Source organism: Lepisma saccharinum, chromosome 1 (genome assembly GCF_977018435.1).
Source record: "Lepisma saccharinum chromosome 1, izLepSacc3.1, whole genome shotgun sequence".
Taxonomy (NCBI): domain Eukaryota; kingdom Metazoa; phylum Arthropoda; class Insecta; order Zygentoma; family Lepismatidae; genus Lepisma; species Lepisma saccharinum.
In genome coordinates, this window is record NC_139229.1 from 201,885,332 (window position 1) to 201,910,342 (window position 25,011).

The 25,011-nt window shown below is 36.7% G+C and overlaps 1 protein-coding gene across 1 annotated transcript; it reads left to right on the plus strand.

Annotated features, from left to right (window-relative positions):
* Nucleotides 1-3,148: 3,148 nt before the first annotated feature.
* On the plus strand, nt 3,149-21,426 carry LOC145978270 (uncharacterized). The gene is made up of 3 exons (XM_083110786.1): nt 3,149-3,261; nt 19,370-19,514; nt 21,131-21,426. The coding sequence occupies exons 1-3, from the start codon at nt 3,259-3,261 to the stop codon at nt 21,292-21,294; spliced, it is 312 nt and encodes a 103-aa protein (XP_082966912.1). The 5' UTR covers nt 3,149-3,258; the 3' UTR covers nt 21,295-21,426.
* Nucleotides 21,427-25,011: the final 3,585 nt, after the last annotated feature.

Genomic DNA, 25,011 nt, shown 5'->3' on the forward strand with positions numbered 1-25,011 from the left:
TTCAACGGTCCAAACCCCCTTATGGTTCAATAAAATTACCAGAATACCTGCTCTATCCGCTTGTCATAAACATTTCTTCGCACTTATATTATTCTCCTAAATTCGAGATGTACAGTACGGGATACCTATGGGAAGAACATTACGTAATTTCACACACTATAGATGGGACTGATAGTTTCGGAATTTCTGCGTTAAGAAACTGCATTGGGACTGTCAAATCAGTTATAATTTCTTTCCTTCGAGTTTTCTTAAAGGAATTTGTTTTTTTTAAAAAGGCAGTGCAAGAAAACCAGGGAAACACAGTAACATTCTCAGTTGTTTGACACAACATGAACAGAAAAGTGACAATACTAAGTAGTGTGACTTGTGGAATTTTATTCACAATTTGTAGAAGCTTTACGGGCCTTACAATCAGTGGCGTGCCCAAGGGGGTTGGTGGAGGTTATTACCCCCTCTTTAGCCCAGTATTCCTAAAACGAAGATGCAAGAATAGATGGCAAAATGAAAGATGACAAATAAAAATGCACACTTAACCCACTCCTCTCGAAAATTCTGAGCATGCCACTGATTACAATATATTAGTAGAAGAGAAATATTTCAGCAAACTCTTCAGTTTCTTCACTGTGTATCCTGTGGGGAGTTTGAAACATCTTCACTTGTTCTAACCAAATAGATTTCATGCAGTGCAATGTAATGTTGAACACCTCAAAAGGTGTACTGTTCGGTATTGTGAACATTACAGTATTATAAAAGATATATCAAAAAAGTGCCCCTTCCCCCCCGAAATCATGCACGTCCCCAGATATTTTCCACGCAGGGACAAAAAAGGTACTTTTCCATGGGTCATATTATTACGATAATAGTGTTGCTCGCTCAAGAAAACACTACTTGAATTTGAAATTATCGCATTCCGCATCCCCATTATAATAATTGGGGACTAAAATTGGTAAACGATGTAAGTACCAAATTATTCAAACACAGATTTCCACTTTAAACTGTGAAATGTGTCATGCTTTATAATGTGGTAAACGTGAAAAGTGGCTGGTAGCCTAGTTCAAATAGCGTGTAAAGAGGTCACTAGTGTGAACTTTCTTACGGGCTGATGTGCTGAACGATGCGAATTCCCAACACTTTCGCTTTTGGCACTTACAACGTTTACCACTTTTTAGTCCTCAATTGTGTAAATTGCTGTAACTGAAATCAAATTATACGTGTGAAATATATACTTTTAGATTGACATTTGTTTTCTAAGTGGAAAAGAAATGTAGCCATCCTTGCCTCCCTTCCAGATGTCCATCCTCCTATATTAAACTTTTATCTAGAAATTTACTGTAGAGGATTCTTATTGACGTTATTAAACTCTATAATATTCTCAAAGAAAATGAAGTATATTCAAGCTGATGAAAGTTGAATGCAGCTACGGAGTAAAGGGTGCATTGTGCAGAAATCAATTGGGGGGGCAAGGAGGGCATACATTTAAGTAAAAGAAGGCAAGGCTAGCAGAATCTAAGAGTTACAGGACAAAAAATACTCAACAAGTTGTTAGTTTTTACGTCTTTCTTGCATTATTTCTTCCAGACGGCCAAGAGAATCTGCAGTGGGACACAGAGGGGAAATTGCCCCCCCGATTTAAAATTTTATCGAGAATTTGACCACGGCGCCAAACAATCTAAATGAAAAAAAGTAAAGAGAATGCTATGGCGGTCTATGATTTTTTGTGCCCTATTAAATCAATAGTGTTTTCAGTTTGCTAAAATTTGGATCAGAATTTTTTCTTGGGTACTTCGCTCGAAATTTACTTCTTTTCTCTACTGCATTGTTAATTACGAGAGAGAGAAAAAATAATAAATAAGAACTTCAGACTGTTGCTGCTAAACAGTTTTACTTAAATGCAGGAACAATGGTTCGAAGAAAAAGGTACGCTTATATTTCAGAGACAATTTATATAAGTTTTGCTCTTGATTTGTTATGGGGAGGATGAATTGATTATGTAATGTATTTAAATAATTTGCAAAATACACCCCCCCACACACACACATATATGTATATATATATATATAAATATATATATATATATACACATATATATGCATACACGAGTATATTATTAGATACGCACATACCCTCAATGCAATAAAACTAAAAGAGTGAGATAAAATTAGTTTCTTCTTTCCTCACTGAACTTTCATCAAGTCTCTTGTCCCCGCTAATCACACAGTCTGCACACACCTATGTCAATGATATACTTAGAAAAAAGATTTGTATCTCTGCAAGCAGTGTGAAGAATATGAGAATGGATATGTACATACACACAATATTGTCGGGTCCTGCACCTCCCCACCCCCACCCCCCACAACCCGCGCTCCCCAACCAGCTTCAGGTCAGAAGTGTCCCGAATTTTCACTTATGAAATATAACAAGCCAAATAATACCAAAAGTTTAACCCCCCTTACGTGAACTATATATACGACCACGGTTTTGCCGGAAGTATTTTCCTAAGTGCTGAACTGTAAGTTTTCGTGACCTTGTAAATCGGACAAAGAAATGTCTATCGATAAATAAATTGGGTATCATCCTCAGCTCAAGTAGAAGACGCTCACGTGTCTTCGTAAAAATAACGACAGATAACGCTGTTAGTTCCATTTCTAGTACAGAAAATAAAAGAAATCACATAAAATTCGTTATCGTTTCACGGTCAAATAACAAATCTTATCTTCTTAATACAAGCTTAAAAATTAAAATATGAAAAATTTGATATTATTTATCTCGCTCGAGGAATTTTATTATTTTTGATATAACTGTCTTCAGCGCAACACTTCTATGTTCCATAATTTCAAAAGACCAAGTCCAAATAAAAAGTATCATAAAACTATTGTGTTTTAAATGATAATAATAAGAAACAGATGAAGTTCTTCACTCTGGACCGTGATATTTTTGTCACAGAACGAATATATAATATTATTTTATAAGTGAAAAAATAGTAATACGAACTATGCCAAACAAGGTGCATATCTATCTGGCTTTACGGAATATTATAGCTTCATAATAAAGCATGGACAAAATTTTCTGTATCGCTAGATTTATTACGATGCATTATAATTATTAAAGAAATTTTAAGACGTTGAAAAAATTAGAGGCCTGAATATTCTTGCACTGAATAATTATAATTTGAATTGGGCATTTTTTTTAAACATAAAAGCTAAGGGAAAATAGGAGTCTGCAGTTACTTGTCCACAGGTAGTAATCAAGTCTACAGAAATGGTAAGTAGAAATTCTTCTACTGTCAGTGAAAATATTAAAAACATTGAATTGCTTGTAGGTTTGTCCGAGTTGCAGAAATGTTCTAGATCACTTCTGTACTCTGTACCCGACGTTTCGAGGAATAGATTTAGATCGTGTTTATTTAATTCCTGTGTGATGGATATGTGGATTACGTTAAAGATAGACGATCATTGCTGACTGACATAGGCTTCGAAAGCCACAATGAATAAAGTGAGTTGCTTTCTTAATATGAGATTGTCATAGATTGCAGATGTTGAAGATCACCATGGTCGGTATATGCAACAGATAGTTGTAAATTTTTCATGATTTCTGTGTTCGTTCAATATTCTACAATAAAAATACTTTGATAGGTATACTGGTTGCCCAATTGAAGACAATTGTATTTGTGATTTAACGTTTCGCGATTGTAGCAAATTGCAAAAATTTGGATTTTGTTTGTTTGTTTTGTTAATGTATCTATAGCGGGATTTCATTTTCAGTTACGTAGGGAATTGTTGATATGAAGTATGATATGGAGCAGATTGGAACGTTATGTTTATAATGGGAATTAGAGACAGATAATATAACACAATTACCGGTACTTATTTCAATGAAAGATATTATAGAAAATTACATTTTGGCAAAAGGAATGTTTATTTTAAACTTCTATTCCGGATAATACTTGTTTAGTATGTTCTTTGTTAAAATGATGGGTTACGGGAGATGATTCTATTTGAGAGGGGTGTGGTTGTTTGCATTTTATCCCATGGAAATATTTCAAAACTCGAGAAAATATTTTGAAGTTTACTTTCTACCCAGAAGTGTACGACATGACAATAGTTTGTGAAATGAAATGAAACCAAATCTCTGCGCAAGTAGAGTCTAAAGAGGTCTCGACCAATAATCACGTGAGAGTGAACGGAATTGCATGGAGGGGAAAATAGACTACCGCTACCAGTATTTTACATCAACGCGTACTGATTCGCTCCGCCCATTCGCTTTCAACCCTTCTCTAACATTAACTGTAACTTTGCTCCAGAGATACCCGAGATAGGGTATAGACATTACTCAAGCCCATAAAGCACGTAAAGTTTTACTTATGAAAAACTCTCACCGGTATGGGTTGATAATAAGATAAAATTCCCTTGCATACAGGACAATGTTTCGTAGGCACATTTAGGAGATCTGTGGGTACACCTACACATTCTCGATCGAGGTAATTTTGGAGGTGATGTGATGAGCACCACACTCCAGCCGAATTTACCTTCCTCCCAGGTATTGACTTGATTTGAGGCTGGGTGAGCCCCAGAGCAAGTTTATGCGGGGACAAGGCGGGGAAAATTACCACATTACATCGCCGACCTTGAAAATCGAACCGAGCTGTTCTGCGTGGCAGTTAGACGCACTGCGGTGTAGACCATCACGACTCTTCCGATTGATGAAAAATTCTAAAATATTTTCAAACATATTCTTCATATAAATCACAATGTTTATCATTGTGTACAAATTGATAAGTAAGTAAGAAACTAAAAACGTTAAGACTTTTTCCAATTAATTTACTTGCAACATCACATTCACAGTTGAGGTTTGTGGTTGCAAAGTGAGGCAACCGACAGTTATTTCTCCTAAAAGCAAGTGGACAAATTCACACCACTATGTTTAAATGATTAAACTTGACGTAAGGGTTTTATATAAGGGGATTTCATCACATTCACTGAAGGGTGCAAAATGGCCTGATGTACCGACGCACTTGAGTCCCGAATGTGCTGAAGCCTGTAATGAATTTTCCTGACTTACGTTTTTGTTCCACTGGCCCGTTGCAGGCAGAGACCCAAAGTTGGTGTTCCGTATAGATGTACGTCTTCAGAGATTATGCCACGATTTCCCACTATCCTAAGCAAGGAATACAGGTGGGGTGAATTATGCAAGGTTTAACACAATTAAGCTAATATTAAAACGCTCGCTGGTAAATCTGTGTACATTCATGAAAGAACGCAGCAACTTGCATCTCAAGCCGCAAGCGTACGCAGGATCTTTTTTCGGTGGGGCTGGTATTGTATAAGTGCATATTACATACCTACGTTGGTGAAAAGCTCTCAAATATTTCATAATAACTACTTTAAACCTTCGTTCTAAAAGTTGTTCAAAGACAAAAATGGTAATCTGGAATCATTTTAGGGGGTTAAAATTTAGTAATTCAGTTCTTTACTCCTATCTTTTCAAATTTTGGTTTAAAATAAAATTTCTTGAGGATCTGTAGCCCATCAGCATCCCCTGCATACGCCAGTGATACGCTGCCATACTCTTAAAGGGAAGTTTAGAGATATTTTGAAAGTCTTGTGATGATATATATATGTGTGTATATATATATATATATATATATATATATATATATATATATATATATAAAATGAAGCACCATTTTGACGAACTCTGGTTCTGACCAAAGTCTTAATAACCGAGAGAGCTAGTTCACAGTATCAATATTTTATCCGATGGTAAACAAAATTTCCTCACAACAGGGCAATTCCTTTAAACGCATGAAAGCAGTTGTAGACACATACAAAGTGATGCAACCTACTTCTTGTCAAGTTCTACAGACACTGAACTTGAAAGAAATGTAAAAACATTTCAAACTCTTAATTCATTCACAAATATTATCAGCTAGTTCTTTCAAGTACAAGATGATGGACGTGAATTACGTGAAAAGCATGTTGATCTCCTTATGATACAACATAGTTCATTGAGTCCCGTGTTCGATACCCGGTGGAGGAACAAGTGGTTAGGATCCCTCATTAAACTGTAGGTCCAGTCGCGGTTATCCTTAATATGTATAACATGGACTTTAAACCAAAACTCAAACCAAACTAAAGATATAGTTCATTTGCTTCGTTATACTGAAGAATACTCTGCCTCTTTCATGTCCCTTGCTGCCAAAATGTATTTAGTGGGGGAGTCCAAGGGGTCCGGATCCCCGTCCCCCCTCCCCATAGACTTACCAAATACTAAAATTAAATAATGAAAAATATATTCGTTTAGTCTTTGTTGTATAATTTCCTCTGAACTTATAGGAAGACAAGGATTATATAAGAATCATACGGCTTTGAAGAACAAAAACGACTTACCAAGTACTAAAATTCGATGGTTAATAATTTCCTCTGAACTTTTTAGAAGGCAAGGATTATATTGGGATCAAACGGTTTTGAATTACATTGCAAAGAAGATTTATGTACACTACTACTCAAAATAATATACATAAAATATTACTACATGTAACATCCTTCATGTAATTCGATAAATATTCAATTATTAATCTATTTGACATTAATTTCATTGCCAGGTCACTTGTTTTTATGTAAATTATTCCGATCTTAACTACAGGTAAGCTACGTAATGAATATGCGCTGTTATATCTCTATTCTTATACAGTCTTTTTACCTATTCGTGTAACAATAATATAATATCAATTTATGTATTGTAATTAGTATTAATTAGATTTAATATAATAATTTTAAATTAAATATTATTCTTATTACTACTATTATACTATTATTATTATTATTATTATTATTATTATTATTATTCCTGAGATACTTGGTTCGGACCCAACACGAAATATATTTGTAGATACGTGCCTGCTTTCTGCCGCTTTCACATTAGCAAAAGCAGACAGATGGTTTTCTGAATTGAAAATTATATAAACCTATTTAAAAGTTTTGTTATTTAGAGTCACCTTTCTGCCACGTTTGGCTAATTGCGAAGCGAAGATGAGAATGAGTGATGATATGATGGGATTGATGAAGGGACATTCACTAAGAACACCCATGTCCAGACCAAAATTTGAATCCGGGATCCCTGGCGTAAGGCGTAGCACGTTGTGCTAACAACTTCGACTATTTGCTCAGTTCCATGAGACAAACGCTTTAGTGGTATGACTTTACTTTCATCTGAAAATCACAGAGCCAAATGATCAATTTTATGAAAGTAATCGAAGCTTGTGCAAGCAAAATGTCACTGTAATCAAGGGGTCCCGGTTCGGTACCCGATGGAGGCATATTGCACAGTGGTTTGGATCCTACCTTAAGGAGTAGGTCCAGTTCCGAGTAGCCTATATGTGCATAAACGGGCTCAAAACAATAATTCAATTCAATTGAATGCTTGCGCAGACAGACAATCAAAGTATTAAATCTTCAAGAATTTTAATCAAGAATCATCTGCTCGAATTCCATTTTCAATACGATTCTCTCTTATTGCAGTAGGTAAACTGTTCATGTTAGTCCCCCCACACCAGTTTAGATAAGTAATCGCCACTTCTTTGTGCATACATTTTTAAACAACAAAAACAACATGTAACAAACGCAAGTGAACGAACACCGCAGTATTACGTTCTCATCAATATCATAAGAATTAATGGAACACGTAAAATACAGAGAATCACATGACTCTGTATTAAACTACACATCTTCTTAATCCTTGACTCTAAAGGCACGAAACAAAAACCATTCCATGGAGGGAATCATTGTCTAAGAATTTGGTCTAGTGACTTTAAGACGTAACTTACGTAGTTTCTTACATATTTGCTGTTCTTCGTAAGTGTCCCTTCATCAATTTCATCATGCTGTCCAACTTGTCCAAATTTCTGTTGCCAAGTTCAAAACACAATGTTCATCTAACCCACGTAAAACTTTCTTGTGAACACTTTAATTAATACGTTTAAAATATCAGAATATGCCACGAAAACGTAAGTGGAAAACAGCCTGCTGTTGCCTCGGCTCGGTAAGGTTGGTCAGTTGCAGAAGTATGTCCTTCTTTAATCCACAAGGCTGCATACTTTTTGGCAGGGAAATCTTTGATGACTGGGATCGTTAATGGACACGAATGATTTGTGAATTGGGTTTGTAACACAGTTACGAAATAGTGTACTATATGCTTTCAATTTCGTTTATATGAGGGGGATAAAAACATGCCTGGCAGGGATAAACTATTTTTTTTTATTTTGTCGGTGATAATTGTGTGTGTGTGTGGGGGGGGCTCCGGCATCCCACTCGTTAATTTGCACAGTGACTGAAGTAGTACAGTGACTGAACTAGTGCAGTGACCCTCCATACAAAACTGTCACTGGCGTACGCACAGTGAGGTTGATGGGGCTACAGCCCTCTCCGAAATTTTGAGAAAAATCAACATTTCCGAATAAATGCGGTGAAGAACTCAAGGAAAAAACAAAGTGGCAAGTGAAAACCCCCCGTAAAATGACGCTGATTGCCATTTTTGACAGTGAAATGTTTTAAAATTATGAAATATCTTGTCGAGTATTTCACTCCCTCCAAGGAAAGCAATTCCAGACCCTCCCGAAAAAAAAATCCTCCATACGCCAGTGAAAACTGTCCCTGTTAGTGTAGGTGCTTACGTCATTAGTGAACTGAACTATATTTGGCTCCAAAGTTTATGAATTTCAATTTAAATATAATTGCAAAAAGAAAATATTGTTGCAATTATAGTTAGGAAAGCGACTTGTCCTGGTATGCCAATTGTGAAACCGGGCAGGTGAATCCGACCTACTTGACTGGTGTTATGAATTCTTCTGATCCACTGCTGTTGAAAGAACAGACTACCGAATGGAGCAAATCTAGCACAAAACAGAAAACATATAACAAAATATGCTTACCTCAACGAAATGCAACTCCGGAAGGACGAATGCTTGTAATAGTTCTAGTCATGGTGAGGAGTGAATGAACTTCCACATGGCAATGCAACATGGAGAGTGTGGTAGGACGGAAGTTTAAAAAGCAGTGCTCCTCAGCACTCCGTGGCAGATACAAGCCTCTCTTCAAATTTCCCGAGGGGGTTGGTTCGCCAGTGTTGCATAAGTGTGAATCTTGCAAGATAAAAAAGAGACACGGAATGGAACCAATCAATGTGCAGTTTGGAGTTTGAGTGTATTTTGTGGTTTTTATGGCCAGGAGTTTGAACTAGGAATATGCAAATACGATTTCTATTTATGCAATGGTGAGTACTGTATTATTATTTTTGTATTTTTAATGTTTTAATTTGCATTTTTGTTACTTTTGTGTAATTGCAACAGAGGACGGAATGGTGATTAGATGAACTGGTGATGGGACACTCCAAAAGAAAGAAATATCTCTGTTCAGGTAGGGTCTCGAAGCTCTGTAGGAAGACCTTGAGTGAACCACTAAACACACTCGGGTACAGCAATGGCTTTATTATTTATTATTATTATCATCATCTTCATCATCGGAATGTAATATTAGAAGTGAAATCGCGGTATCTACCGGCGTGGAGGCCGCCTTTATGGCAATGACCCTCTGTTGCCGCGTTTACCTGCCAAGGAACTCGCGGTCAAATTGCCAATCTTCGGGAAGAGCCGACAACGTTAAAATTCCCCCTCCCCAAAGCAGCCATTAGGGAAACAGGATTTTGTCAAAATAACCGTTCTGGGCTGTGATTGCACACTGGTTCCTAGCTTGAGTCAGCTAGCAGTAGATGTCCGTAAGGTTGAAGGCAGGCACATTTCCCTCAAGATGGCGCTGCTCGCTCCAAGCACTGCTGAATATTTGTGACGAGCGGCAGCTTTCAGACCGGAGTGACGCCCGACACGGGAGTTTCACACCGAAGTGACAAGCGACAAGGTCCCTTTCAGTCTGTTTAAAAAATAAGAAAAAAGTATTCACTACGCATGCGCGACCAACAGGCCGAGGCGACACGATGAGCAAACGGGTCAGCGAGTTGTGTAAGAAAGAGAACACTGCAATGGTGTTGATAAAGATGTAAATGTTCTGCTTCTTTCCATAACTCCACAATGAAGTTGAACTTTGCATCGAATATATTCAAGCAACGCGTCCAGCAACGGACCCAGAAATAAAATAGTGGGGAATCAGATAAAGGAGTGAAGTATTTTCTGGAGGGGGGCAGTCACAATTAATATATATCCCAAAACACATCACACAAAAATCTGCACATGGGTTTAAAGAGCATTTATTTATCTAGTTTTTAGTATTTGGTAGGGTGGGGAGTGGACAGGTTGACTCACCATCCGCAAGCGCGTGCACACATAGCATACAATCTTCATGTTCCAGCTCACTATATATATATAGTGGAAATGATGTTGATGCAATATTAATGATAGGCGTTTCTAAAAGAAAACATTGCGATATTGGTACATAATCACACGTTAGTACATATTTATCTATATTTCCATAACGAGACCATTTATTAGTTTATATTTATATTCTGGCAAGTAAACATTTGTTTGAATGGGCAAAAAAAAGTAAGTGTCCCTACATCACTTTCATCAACTCACGTTACGAGGTCAGTGGCGGATAAAAGACGTTCACTCGGAGGGGGCGGATGTCTATATGACGTCCCCTCCCCAACTTTTGGCGTCCAACACTCACCTCCCTCTCACACCCACCTATCAACGGTCCTGTCATAAAATGCTGCCACGTTTATTGTGCACACACCACTCATATTAAATTTCGTGAACCACAAAACAGTACCTATGTTACTTCAAATTATATTACCAGAAATACATTTCTCATAAAGCAAAATAAATTTGATATTTAAGTTCAACAGACGTGACTTGAGTTAGAATTTTTCATTTAAGTACACTTTATGTACAGATAGACTAATCGGGACTGAACCTACAGTTGAAAGTATGATCCGTAAAACTAACCCCTATATTTCTCCACCTTGTATCGAAGCCGTGACCCGTTGTTTACAAAGCAACGAACAAAAAGTAAGTTCCCCATACAAAATGCTTTCACTTCAAATCCTCAGGATTCAAACTATTTTCCAAATGTCGCTATAAGTGACACGTATAGGGCTTTCAAACTGTGTATGTATATTATGATATCTATTGACAGAATCACAACTTTGTGACCGAGTGATGATGATATCTTACTCTCCTGTAAACAAAACAGATTCGAAACACTACATCATAGGAAAATTTCGGAGCGAATGCAGAGAAGTTCGTTTAAAATCATACTGAACTAAAGCTTGAGCCAAAGTTAAAACCGAATGGTATTTGTAGGAAAACGGAGCGAATTGTCCCCTCTGGATGCTGTTTCTTCTCTCTTCCCTGTTTGAAAATTATTTAGTGCTTGGAGCATTTCCCTCCAAAACACTGTTTCAGTTTGAAGTTATATGTTCTTGCAACGCTCTGTGTTAGTTTTGTAATCATCAGTATTTCTATATAATAATTCAATCCGTGGAGGCACATAGTGGTTCGGATCACTTTAAACTGTAGGTTCAGTCCCGATTAGCCTGTCTGTGCACAAAGTGGGCTTTGTTATTTGATTAAACACAAACTCAAGCAACAGATAGCACTATGAACCAATACCGATACCGATGCCGCTACTCTTACCGATTCCAACCGATACCGATATTTGAAAGTTGTAATACAGTAAAACCTCATTAATCCGGACTAATGGGGGGATAAGTTGACCGGTTTAACGAAAGTCCGCATTAATTGAAATAACCTAAAAGAACAGTAGAAAGTGCATTAAAACTCCGTTTATAGCAACAAAACACGTTTATTATTGTGTATTTAACGGGCATAGGCCTAAATACTAAATACACTATACAGTACATTACAAATTCTTAGGGAAAGAGAATTTCATCAGTGGTTGACTGCCTTTTATTTGGGAAGTTCTCTTTTTGACTTATCTATAGCCACATTTAAAACCTTGAATTCTGCTTTCATTTTCTTTTTTTTTCTTTTTCTTTGCCTTTTGCCTTTTGCCTGTCCGGATTAAGCGATGTCCGGCATATCGTTATTCGGATTAACTAGGTTTTACGGTATTTAAAGTTTGTTCAAAATATTAATCAATATTAGTGTGTAAATATTCTTCTCCAATTGCATGCATCAATTTACCAAGAAATTTACTTTAGAATATTCAAGAATTAAATTAAGGATATGAAAATAGATGTTATGTAATCACAAAATACAGTTTTTCGTGGAAAATTGGCACAGAAGAAAAATAAAGTTTGTTTGAATCTTGCATAATTTCCAGATTTCGCGAAATTATCCCGCAGCATTTTTGTGGACCCCATGAAAGACCAACATGACGAAAAAGTATCGGCTGGTATCGTTAGATGAATTTCAACCGATACTTTTCGATTCCGATACCGATATTTATAGGACACACACAGTATATGAATTACGCAAATTATGTATTAATAACTGAAAAAACTTAAATAAGGCATTTCGAAGGAAGACAATCGCACACTCCGCACCCCCAAGATCCTCAAGTTAGGGTTGTCATCCCCGTAACACTTTAACCCCCTCTGTAGATCGATAGTAATGTCTCGCTCCAACCACATAGGAAATATGCAAATGAAGGGGGGGGGGGGCAACATATGAAAAATTCCCACAAGAAGAAAATGAAAATGTTCACTGGCCCCTCTCTCCAATCTACTGCGGCCTTAGCAAGTGTCATAAAATACCAAAATGCATTTATGTAAATTTATCAATAACTAAGAAAATAAAATAAGGCACTTGAGAATTCGATAGTCTCCTGAGTCCCCTACAAGATCCTCCCCTTTAACCCGCCCTTGCAAGCTACTAAGATTGGTAGTTGTAGTTCACGTAAATAATTTTCGCCACCAAGTTTCAGCGTCCAGGGCACATGCCACCTGCTGCCCTCCCACCTACGATCTTTCCACAGTGAAATCATATGAAAAAATGAAAAAGTGAGGAGGCTGAAGTAATGGTGGGAATAATCTGGAATGAGAGTCATATTTAATATAGACCGAAATACTATACAAAATGCCCATTTGAGAACAAATAGTATGTATTTGTCTATTATTATTTACTGGTGGGGGGAAAGAGTCAAGACTGGGATGGTTGTTAGCCCATCATTCCCATCCCCCACAGCTCACCGTTGTTGTCACTGCTTTGCCATGCGTGATGAAAAATACCCTAATATATTTTTAAAATTTGTCCCAACTGTGTAAACATCTGAAAAGCAAAATAAGGTTATCACTCACCGCCTCCTATCTTTCGTCGTCTCCTATTTTTGTCACCTCTTATCTTTATTTGCTTTCACCGTTCAGTTTCCATTGTAGTCCCTCCTGCTCCTCCAAAACTACCGCCCTATGGAGCGTCGCAAAATGCCATAATAGTTACTTTATTTCATTTCAACCGTGGAAATTATTTATCAAAATCTGTAAAATGAAATATAAGGTCCTTGTGGGTTCTGTGTCCGCCAGATCCGAAAAGCCAATGTAACATCCACCCAAAAGAAAATGAAGCACCCCTCACCCATGTTCATGTCATAATCCACGTAAAGTATTTAATTAGGACAGTGTTTCCGGATATATATATTTTTAGCTTTAATGAACACTTCACTTGAGTTATTCCTTTTCTACATCTAACATGTCACTATCGCATCAAATACTCTGTAGTGCAAAGTGGAAACTCGATGATCTGTTTTGCGTCTAGTATGAGCAAGGTTTACCATTAATCAGGGGATAAGAGATGAATTGCCACATCAAACTTCATGGTATGGATATAAAGATAACTCTTAACATATTTAACGTCATAAGATGAATTATCATTTATAATCTGCTTAAATTTATATGAAATAACAATGTTCGAGTTCTGTTAAGAGAAAATACACTGCATATTTGGAAATACAATAGATAATTATATGAATTTAAGTAAAGACACGTATTGACTTTTACTATTTATTTCTTCTTCTCATTTATTGTAACATGTATATGAACAAAATGTACAATTGTTTTCCACTAAGAAAACTTAATATTTTGTAGAAAGAAAATAATTAATAGTAGCCTATTTATTGAACCACAGCTTACACAGTACATTTTTATGACGAAATAAGAAATCTTAAGTTCTCAGACAATCACGTGAATGGTAAGCCATGTTACTCTTTTTGCTCTGTTTTTTGATTACTCATTGAAAAAGAATATCAGAAGTAGAACGCTTGTATCGTTTTCAAATTAATGTTTATTTACAAGACAAATATATGCTAAAACAAACTTTAGTATGAAGATATTAAAGGAAGGTTTTGTTTCTGAATACTGGACCTTGCAAATTTATCATTTATCTATTATTTCATCATTTGGAATTTGTGCAAGAATGTCACTCCCACTACACAAAATAAGCAAACTTGACAATCATGAATCCCCCAAACTGGAACGCAACCTACTTTTAAAAACCTATAATCGAATATCACCCCAAGACCGTGGATTCATTACCTCCCCAAAATTGTTCATCATATCCCCCCCCGATAGTTTTAATTCTTGTTTGTTTGAATACAATACCATGTTAAAATGTCCATATATTTTTTTTAGTTCAGTTTTCGAAATTGTGGAAAGCTGGCACATTGATTGGTTATGGGTAATAAGTAAAATTATATAAATATGCCTTTAAACAGTGCGAATGGAGAATAGATTTATGAGATTTATATAACACACAATTTGAGTATTTAGCAGAAATTGTTACACAACTTAAGATAGAAAATTCAACCTGGGCAAACCAAATGACATGCTGCAGCCGTGTGACCGATTCAATTATTGTTTCATGGGACATTACAGAACCTTGGCTATTAATTCCTTCCCAAGCTAATTGCGAGAATTTAATACGGTTCCTCCTTCAAAGAATTCGCTCCCTCTGCTTGGGATAAATATAATTATTTTAGTAATTCATAGCAATAATTACGTGGATTCTATCTTCAGTGCAAATGCCACTTGTTATAATAAAATTGTCCTGCGACAAGGTGTTAGAAATGCGAAGAAATTTGATATTATTTTTTTTCTGTTTTATCGGGTAACGTGCAAGGTGTTACTGTACAATATGTAGTACACTTAGTACAATTATTACAGCATAAAGGAAATTAATACTACAATAATACGACAAATAGAAGTACGTCATCCAAATGATGCACCTGCTTTAAATTGAGCAGAATACTAACATTATAAGCAATATATTTTAAGAAGTGAAGTTATGAATCAACACCGAGAAAGTAGTTCATGTCTTGTATTGCAGTATATATATATAGTATATATATATATATATATATAGTATAAAACTTTACTAAATTCGAAACACGCATTATCGTAATACAATATTGCGAGCGAACCGAGAAAGAAAATTTTTGTATCCATTTCTTTGAAGTCTTTCAAGAAAATTAATTCAATGGCATGTCAATACTTTCTTATAAACCTGCGATATTTACTCTTCCCTAGCTCCTCCTTTCGCACGTTCGGCGCCAAAAACGTGTGGAAACCATACCGCTAAATATAATCCCGTAATTATAATATTCGAACTTTCCCCCACTACAGAAATCCATCGACAATCTAAGATTTAATTAACACTTTAGCTCCCCCCCTTAAATTTAATACTCACCAAAATTTCCGTGCCAATTTAGACTTATTGTTTATGTTGAAGAGTGAATGTTCCCTTCTCCAAAACAAATAATTCTCAGTCACCAGAATTTTCGCAACAGTTTAGAGTCTAGACAATAGTAATATACAAAAATTGGATACCCCCTCAATTTGACGCTAAATCCCCCCTAACTAAAATACCCTCTGTAATCTAAGACTTAACACTGATATTCAAGAAATGTATATTGCCCCCCCCCAAACGTTTAAGTCTCAATCCCCCCAGAATCTACGTGTCAATAGGTAAGAGTTGGATATCCCCTTATTATCCTTTACAATTCTCTTGGAAGTCCAGAAATTGCTATTATAAAGCAGCAATGGTAACTTGTGTCCAATGCTATATTGTTCACGTCAAATTTTCATCATAACCCCCCCCCCCTCCCAATTGGCTGTACGCAACGGGCGTCCACAAACTCACCTGTGAGTACCCCTGCCCCTAAGTACTTTCTTTTCTTCATCTAATGGATTAAATATGGTGCATTTAAGGTGTAACATTTTTATATATATTTTAGAAATGTATAAAAATGTTGAATTGAATGTTATTTGAAAGGGAACAGACGCCCCCAAAAAATCTCGATGGCGGAGTCTGCGCCGTAGTCCCCCTCGTGGGCACCCCTGACGCACATTGTATAGTTTGTCAACATGTCTAGTCGGTACTACTGGTTGTTTTGTTATAAATAGTGAAATAATTCGGATAATTCGTGTTACAATGCGAAACAGAACGGAGAAAATGGATAAAATATTTGTGGGATTATACAGGTTTGATGCTGAAAAAACTGGGTGAAACAAAAACCACGGTTCAATTTCTGACGTTCGTCTTCTTGGAAACCATGCCCCATCTGAAAATGAAGATCAACACTTTCCTACAGCACTAAGGAATATTTGGTTTCCACTTTCTGGTGATACTGGCAAAGAGAAACTGATAAACTAAACTATCAACCCTCCACCATTACGTTACTCGGTAGAGAGACACGAAAAAAATTTCAAGCAGCCATCAATTGAATATTTACTCATTTGGTGATCCATCCTGAATGAAAAAATGTTTCATTTCAATGGATTTGGATTTGAAGGAACAGTAAAAGACGTAACGACAGCATTTCTTCTCTCACACATCTGAGTGGCTGCAGTTTTTTTTTTTTGTTTTTTTTTCCTTCGTGAGAAAGGTGTCTCGTTTGCTGCCTAAGCTATTTGATGTTAGCGACCTCTGAATTCCTTGGGAAATTGTTGAGATGCCTAGCTATAATATGAGAGTGGTAAAATTACTGGGAAATCCTTCGTGCAGATGAAGAAATGAAAGTTTGAAAAAACTGTGGCCTGTGGGATTGGTCAGTTCACTTCTGGAACTAAAACATTGTGAGGTTTGCCGTATTCTCATATTTTTATTTGTTGAGTTTGTGCTTAAGTCCGATTTTTGCACAGAAAGGGTAATCGGGACTGGATCTAGAATTTAAAGTGCGATATGAACCACTATGTACCTGTACCGGGTATCGTACCCGGGACTCGTTGATTACAAAGGTACACCGTTAACACGTATGTACTCTCATTTCAATAACACGTTTGCATTAATAGGGATTATCTTCGCACTTGTTAGTGGTTCCATTTGTGATATAAATGTAAATACATGTTTCAAAAATATGCCTTCAAAAGTTATTTCGAAAATAAAAAATGGAAATTTAACTGTGATATTTCTGAAGGTCAGGGTATTTTTTGAGGGTGGGACACTCAAGCCTATAACATTGCTTAGTTACGAGTAGTTATATACACGTGTATGTCAAGGACATTTTTAGAGATGGTGTGCTCAAAACTACAAAGAAATAACAGCATTTCCTACTAAATAAATTTAGCCGACCTGACTGAGTTTTTCGCAAGTGTCTCTACCGTAGGCAAATACTGGGAAGGCACCTTGTACAGTACACACAACACTGACTTTTTCATATCACTTTCTTGTCCTTTTCTTCCATCATCCTCCACCCTTCCCGTCTCTGTTAACGTAATAACACAAATAAGTGGCAATATGTAAACTAAACAAAATCATGCTTTCTGCATTGTTGTTGTCTAAAAATAAAGTTTATGTCAATAGGATCCGAGCACTTCGAGTTCTGTCGGTCTTGGGGCTTCAACATGGTGCCAATCAGAGTTCGTTCCTGCCACGTATGAATCGGAACTTTGTCAGCGTCATTAGGCTCTTCAGCCTGAGTGGCAACAGACATGTTGCACCGGAAAATAACCATCTTAAATGCGATGAAACCTGTAAAACATCCACAGATATTTATTCTGGGGTGGTCCCTCTGATAAAACATCAATATTCTTAAAATTCTTCGAACGGACTCCGTAAAGCATTGTAATACTTCCAAAACTGAACCTGCTCTGAAACACAAGAAAAGTGCCTCATTAAGAAATCAATGTGCCTTTGTTAAGTTGTTAGGTTTAGTATGGCACAATATTTTCAATAATATCAATATAATAAACCAATAAAATTTGTTAGATGACAACGACTCCTTACCACAAGGAGAATATAATTATTCCTTAGATGTTTACTTGTTTAAAAGCTTTGATCCTTTGAAAGGTTTGTTAAGGAGTTGAGACAGTTAAATCTACTTTATGCACAGTAAGGCTAATCGGGACTAGATCTACTGTTTAAAGTGGGATCCGAACCGCTATGTGCCTCCACCGGGTATCGAACCCGGGACCCCTTATTTACAAGGCAACGACGCTACCACTGCGCCATCGCGGAAGCATCGTTTGCTAAGGAGGATTCTCAAAATCGGTCTTCACGAAATCGAGAAAGATAATGGGCGATTCGAAATCGTACAGTTTGTGAAGATAATTACTTTTAACACGTTGCGTGTTTTAGGTTGTCTCAATAGTATAGTAGAATAGTTATTTGCTGCGAATAATACTACTTGCCCTGAGATATGATAATCTACATAGGCATCACGCCAGCATTATACGTACTTATTTTAGCGTGTATTGCGCTCTGATTCGGGACCACTTGTAACTTTTTGCATATATGCGATTTACCGCCACACAAGCGGTCATTCTTCAATCTGGTCACAAACTACTCGAGCTGGAAGCATTGTTTTGACGCGACGGCGATACCCAACCCTGCCTGTTGATGACCTGCAAGGGGTGGAAAGGCCGCTCCCTCAAAATTTCGAGAAACATCGAAGTGCTCGGTTCCTACACTGACATCCACATTTTCGCACTCTTGAGTTAACTATGACGGTGCAGACTAAAGCAGGATGCAGGATAGAAGGAATTAGACGAAGGTTACGTTGAATGTACCCTCCCGACATTAACCAAGAAAGACTGAGGTAAAACAAAAGATAAAAATGTATCTTTCAATATCTGCGCACCCATGAAGCCTCTGCATATGATCTTCTAACGGTTAATCAGCATTGCTATATGATAGCATGCAATGTTGATTGGGCATTATCTATTGTCTAGTGCTTTAAACTTTGAACTCTCTCGAAATATAGTGTTAGAATAAGTATAGTTTAGAGCACTAGGGCTCGATAATGCATAATGTCCAATTAATTAAGCTTGCTTATGTAGAACCATTGCCACTAATATTCAGAACTAATAGCTAGTCTATATGTTCTAGAATTTTGAAAAAATGTGTTAGTACATATAATATTAATTTTATAAATTGCTGTCTCAATTTTTTTCTTCTGTTTCCTTGTTTCAGAAGAAACTTGTTCTACTGGTGTTATGTGTGGCGCTCCTGAAACCAAGCATATCTCTAACGAAGACCTGTACGGCGAGAGAATTCCGAGAGGCCGTCAAGGCTGCATGCAGTTCCGCAGGGCCTAAAGTTGATATAAATGAAATAGGTAAAAACCTATCTAGATTAGATATATACTACAACTTTGATCTAGGGCATATTACCTTTCTTTCCTCACCCTGGTCAATTAAACTTCCTACAAAAAGAAAGCTAAATGTCTTTTCAAATGCAATTTTATCCTCCATTCAGCTCTTTATGTCCTCTATGTTCCAAAATAGTGATACACTATTTTATATTATCCACCTGAAGCATAGGGTTTGCAATAAACTTGCCTATGTAAACTGAAAAGGCAATTCCTTGTGTAAATATTAACAGTCATATTTGTCGGCCATATTGAATATCTCAAATTAGCTGTGTCTTGCGTTCTTGCCATTTTGTCAGCTTTCTTGATCACGGAGCTCTCAAAATACATAGGATTTTATTTTAGTTATTCTTATCTCAGTCCACATGATTAATATTTGGGGGGATGGAAATATTTTCAAAGTATTCATTTTAAAGTTAAATATGAATGTTATGGCATTATAACTGATTCTACGAACGCGCAACTGTAGACAACACGATACATTGGATGCCCATGACGGCCGTTGACAACCATATGTCCGCCACTATTCTGGCTGCTTAGAGGGAGCTCAAATGCATAGGATTTGATACTAAATATGCTTATCTTGGTCCACCTAATACATTACTTTCGTCCATGTTCATTTATAGTGAAAAAATTATATATTAATAGGGCAGTTTAAGTTTTAATCGGTTCCATCGAATGCGGCGTTGTCAAAAATGTAGAAAGCGACATGTTGCACTCTCTCAATGTCCGTTAAAAAATTATAGGAATGTAAATTCAATATAAACCCTGTGAAGTCGAAGGTTTGATGGGATCTTTTCGTAATCCGTGCAATTTTGAATGTTTAGAGGGACTCCAAATACATAGGATTTAAAACTAAATATGTTTATCTTAGTTCACTTGATACATTATGTTTCCTAAGTATATTAAGTCCAATTTAACATGTACTTACTTTTCACACAAGCTTTCACCACATCATGTAGCTTCATCAGGAGATAAGACAAGAATAGTCAAGTTAAAACATGGGAAAGGTAAGGTAAGTTGGAGCTGAGGGTAAAGTAAGATGAAGCCATATAATGTGACGAAAGCTTGAGTAAAAAGTAAGTACATTTTAAATTAGACTTAATCTACTTAGGAAAATGATGGCATGTGGTGTAGCTACGGTGTAAACTATGCTTATCCAATATTATCTTTAGACCATTTCTTGGAAGACATATTTTTAATATTAATATTCAGTATAAGTTTAAGTAGGACCTTTTCGTAAATCCCGCGTGTGTACTTATCCCTGGTGATATATAACTTTAACGCTATATATTATGCATTGATGTTGACTCAATATCAAGACTTTGGGGTTACCTACCGAGGATCGAAATCCGCACCTTTCGCACTTGCTTTGAGATAATTAACCATTTTTCTGTTTCGTATTTATCACTTTACTTTGCTCACGTCAGTATGACAAATAAAACAGCCATGAATTTGAATCATTATTCGGTTATTAATGTAACATCTTTGCTGTTATTGCTGGCCACTCTCCATTTGATTTTAGTTCACATTGTTGTTTCCATATTTGGAAATGTAATTAGTTTTTTTTTCCTTTTTTCTAGTGAAAGTATTTCCTGTGTGGGATCCCTTGCGGCCATTTCTCGAAATGGAGCAGAAATTGAAACAAGTCAAAAAAACAAATCCCCCTACAAACGCTGCCCAACTCTTCCACAGATGCTGTGTCGACGGATGCTCCCACGCGGACCTCGTTGGAGCCTGCTTATGAATATCTTCGTATCAACATACTCACACATTTACAAACAACTCAATTTTCTACCAAATATCGTCTACAATGCATCAATGTATTTAACACTTGACAATAAATTTTCAATCTAATGGTTGTGAGAATATGAAGAAATTATGCTATTTCTACTGAATTCAAGCTTCACAGGAAGAAGCACCTTGTCCCAGACATTTTTAACTTACTTTCTTTCTAAGAAATGAAAAATGCATGCAAAAAGTTTCAAAACACCGTCCAATCTATTTTGTTTCACAGTTTCACATAATAGTTAATTTTATCATAATTGAGACATAGGTATATAATTTCCCCTGGACTCTTTCTCACACAATTACACCAAGTGATTTCTTTTAAAGAGCACTTTTTTGGTAATAAAATAATTGTTATACACCAAAAAGCAACATCGATACACGTACAGTCACCATCAATAAAAATGGGACGCCTAGATCCACAAATGCTCGCTTCCCTGCAACTTTGTTGCCCAACTCTAGGGCGATAAGTGGATTTTAATAGCAAATTTTCAATGGTAACTTCTACAACAACCGCAGATTTAGGCAACACACATAGCGCCTTGCAGGGAAGAGATTATTTCAGGATCTAGGCGTCCTCTTCTTATTGCCGGTGACTGTACGTAAGTTCCAGAATTCATAACTCCAGATGTAATTTTTTCCAACAGATTAAAGTGCACACCAATGGCGTAGGCAGGATTTTTACTGGGGGGAGGGAATTGGAATTGGATATTATGTAGCTGCGTTCTAGGAGGGGGATGGGATACACTACAAAACAGTTCATAATTACCATTTCCAACCTTAGTTTTAAAAGTGGTTCAAAGGCAAAAATGATAATCGGGGGTTATATTAAGAAGAGGAGGTGCATTTACCACTCTGATTTTCACGAGTTCTTCACAACTGCCATTTGAACTCTATTTTCTAAAAAATTCGGGAGAAGGTGTAGCCCCATCAGCCCCACGGCGTATGCCAGTGGTGCTTACTAACGAATATCTATTTGATGTTAGAGTTGTTAAATTATATATATATAAAGGTATATATATAAATAAGAAATAAATTACGAACATGTATTTCGTTAAATTGGTGTTGACCTAATCTCATCACAAATGAAAACAATGGTGCTAAATATCTATAGAGGGGAAAAAATTACTTCGAATGAAAAATTCGATTATTCGAAGTTCAAGATAATGTATTTGTTTACTTGTTTAAGACATGTTTATTGTGCTTATTTATAAACGTACGCTACTTCCCAGGACATCATCCAGTATCATGTAACAGGCAATCATTTTTGTCTACACAAAAGAATCATATTAAAATGTAATGTCTTACAAGAGATAAACTAATCTATCAATAAAGGTAAACAATAACGTGTAATGTTCGATATTTTAATTAATTTTCTTGACTTTTCTATGTTTCTTAGGTTAATTAAACTGATGAAAAGGATAAATAAATACTAATAACACTACCATCGTAAGCGAATCCAACTCGCACGCTCAGAATTCGAACATATTGTTTGGCGGTGTGTCGCTAACCACTATACTGTGTGGTGGGGCTGATTGAAAGAAGATAACGGGCTGGACACTAGCTCAGAATGTAGGGCGATGAAAATTCACTATAGTCATCACCTGACGACTGAATTTTTAACTCTTCTTACCTACCAGTGCACTGAAATATAATTTTGAGTGTCGGTATTTCTAAGGTTCAAATCTAGAGTTTTGATTTTTTGTTTTTAAGTCCACTTTGTGCACAAAGAGGTTAATTGGGACTGGAACTACAGTTCGAGGAGGATCCGAACCAACATGTGTCTCCAACGGGTGTCGAACCAACGTGTGTCTCCACCGGGTGTCGAACCAACATGTGTCTCCACCGGGTGTCGAACACGAGACTCCCTCATTGCAAGACGACGACTATACCATCGCCCTGTACAGATCTAGAGATGACACCGAGACGAAACGAAACTTGGCACAGTCTCATCTACAGCAGTGTTGCCACATGAAGGAAAATTTCATTTTTGCAGGGAAATTCGGACCGAATTTAAACTAAAAAGGGAATTCCATGAAAGATACAAAAATTACATGGAAATATGAAACCATCAGGCTCAATATTGGAACAGATTATATGTATTAAAGATTATACTAGTTCCATTTTCATATTCATAATCCTTTGCTGTTAGTTCTTCAGTATAAGCCTAGTGTCTACTTACATATTTATAAAATATTTTCGTCTTTTTCCTACGTATTCGGTTAAAAAGACGATGAGGATGAATGAATGGGTGAAGGAACAAACACAATTGTATATTCATGCCTGGCTTTCTAGACGTCTGGTGCGGTAGCGATAACTAGGCTATTAGCAAGTACTAGTACGTGATGAATTTGTAAAACATTTTGATTCTAATATGTACGAACATGGGCCAATGAAAATATTGCTGACACTACTACTACTGATACTACTAACTACTATTATCATTATTGTGCGAGTTCTTTGTATGAAGGGAAAAATTGGACGAACAGGCGAAATTTTGACCTTTGCAAAGGGGAAATTTTGTCTGCAACACAACACAACACAGATCTAGAGTTGTAAATGTTTGTCTTTATCGGTGTCGTCTTGTCGCGACACCCGAGACACGAATGATACACAGAATTATAAAAAATACTTATTAAAACACACATATCACATATTAATCTGGGTACTAATGCTGAACGTATGCAATGGGTTTGTGGCTGATCTTGACAGCTGAGAGCGTGTACATTTCATATTTGCTTAATGACATCATGACATCAATGATCGTAGTCAGTATGACGCTTAATAAATATTTCACATAAACATTTTGCAGTTACTTCCTCAAAACACCCAAATGTCAAACCCCCTTCCACGCTGTGCAGCTGGACTGAATTTTGAAGACTAACGAGGCTCTGCCGTCTTGACTCGCAGTCAGTGCCGTCTTTGCAATTAGCCAAAAGAGAAAGTGGAAGAAAAGCGAAGTAGAATGAAGCAAATAAATTAATCAATATCTATTTTCTAAAATTTCTGATAAAATAACACCGGGTATCCGTGTCGGAGCAGTTTGCATAAGGTAAAACAAAATCAGTCTCCTACTACTGTAGTAGCTTTGATATTTGAGAAGGAATACATATTTTATATTTTTATATGTTTGCCTCCTCAATCCCTTCAATTTGTCATCCCTTCTCACACTCCTATGGCATGATAACATAGACCAGATTTTCTCAGTTGGAATAATTTTAGTTTTACTGAAAAATGCGAAAGTATTGAAGTGTTTTCTCTTACTTATGGAAGTCGCCTTGACAAGGTTTGTCTGCTCTGCTCGTAAAGGGGTGTAGTAGGAGTTGCTGGCAGGGGCACTAGCCCTTCTACCCCCGCCAGTGCAATTGACATTGTCAATAATGTTGAATTGGTAACCTCTGAGAATGAAGTGAGTGAAAATAGGTGGCATCAAATGGCTTATTTAGCTAGACATCGCAATGAAAAAACAAGTTTTAGTCTCTAAAAACAAACTATCTATACTCAGTCAGCCGCCTTTTCGGTATGTCTCCAATAATAATCATACCATCATGTGAAAAAAAAAGGGGGGGGGGTCCGGTTCATATTTCGCATCCCTGACGTTCCGGTATAATTTAAGGCAACGGGACAATAGAGCATACCTCCGAATGTATGAGAGTGGAGGAGGGCATTTTTCCGG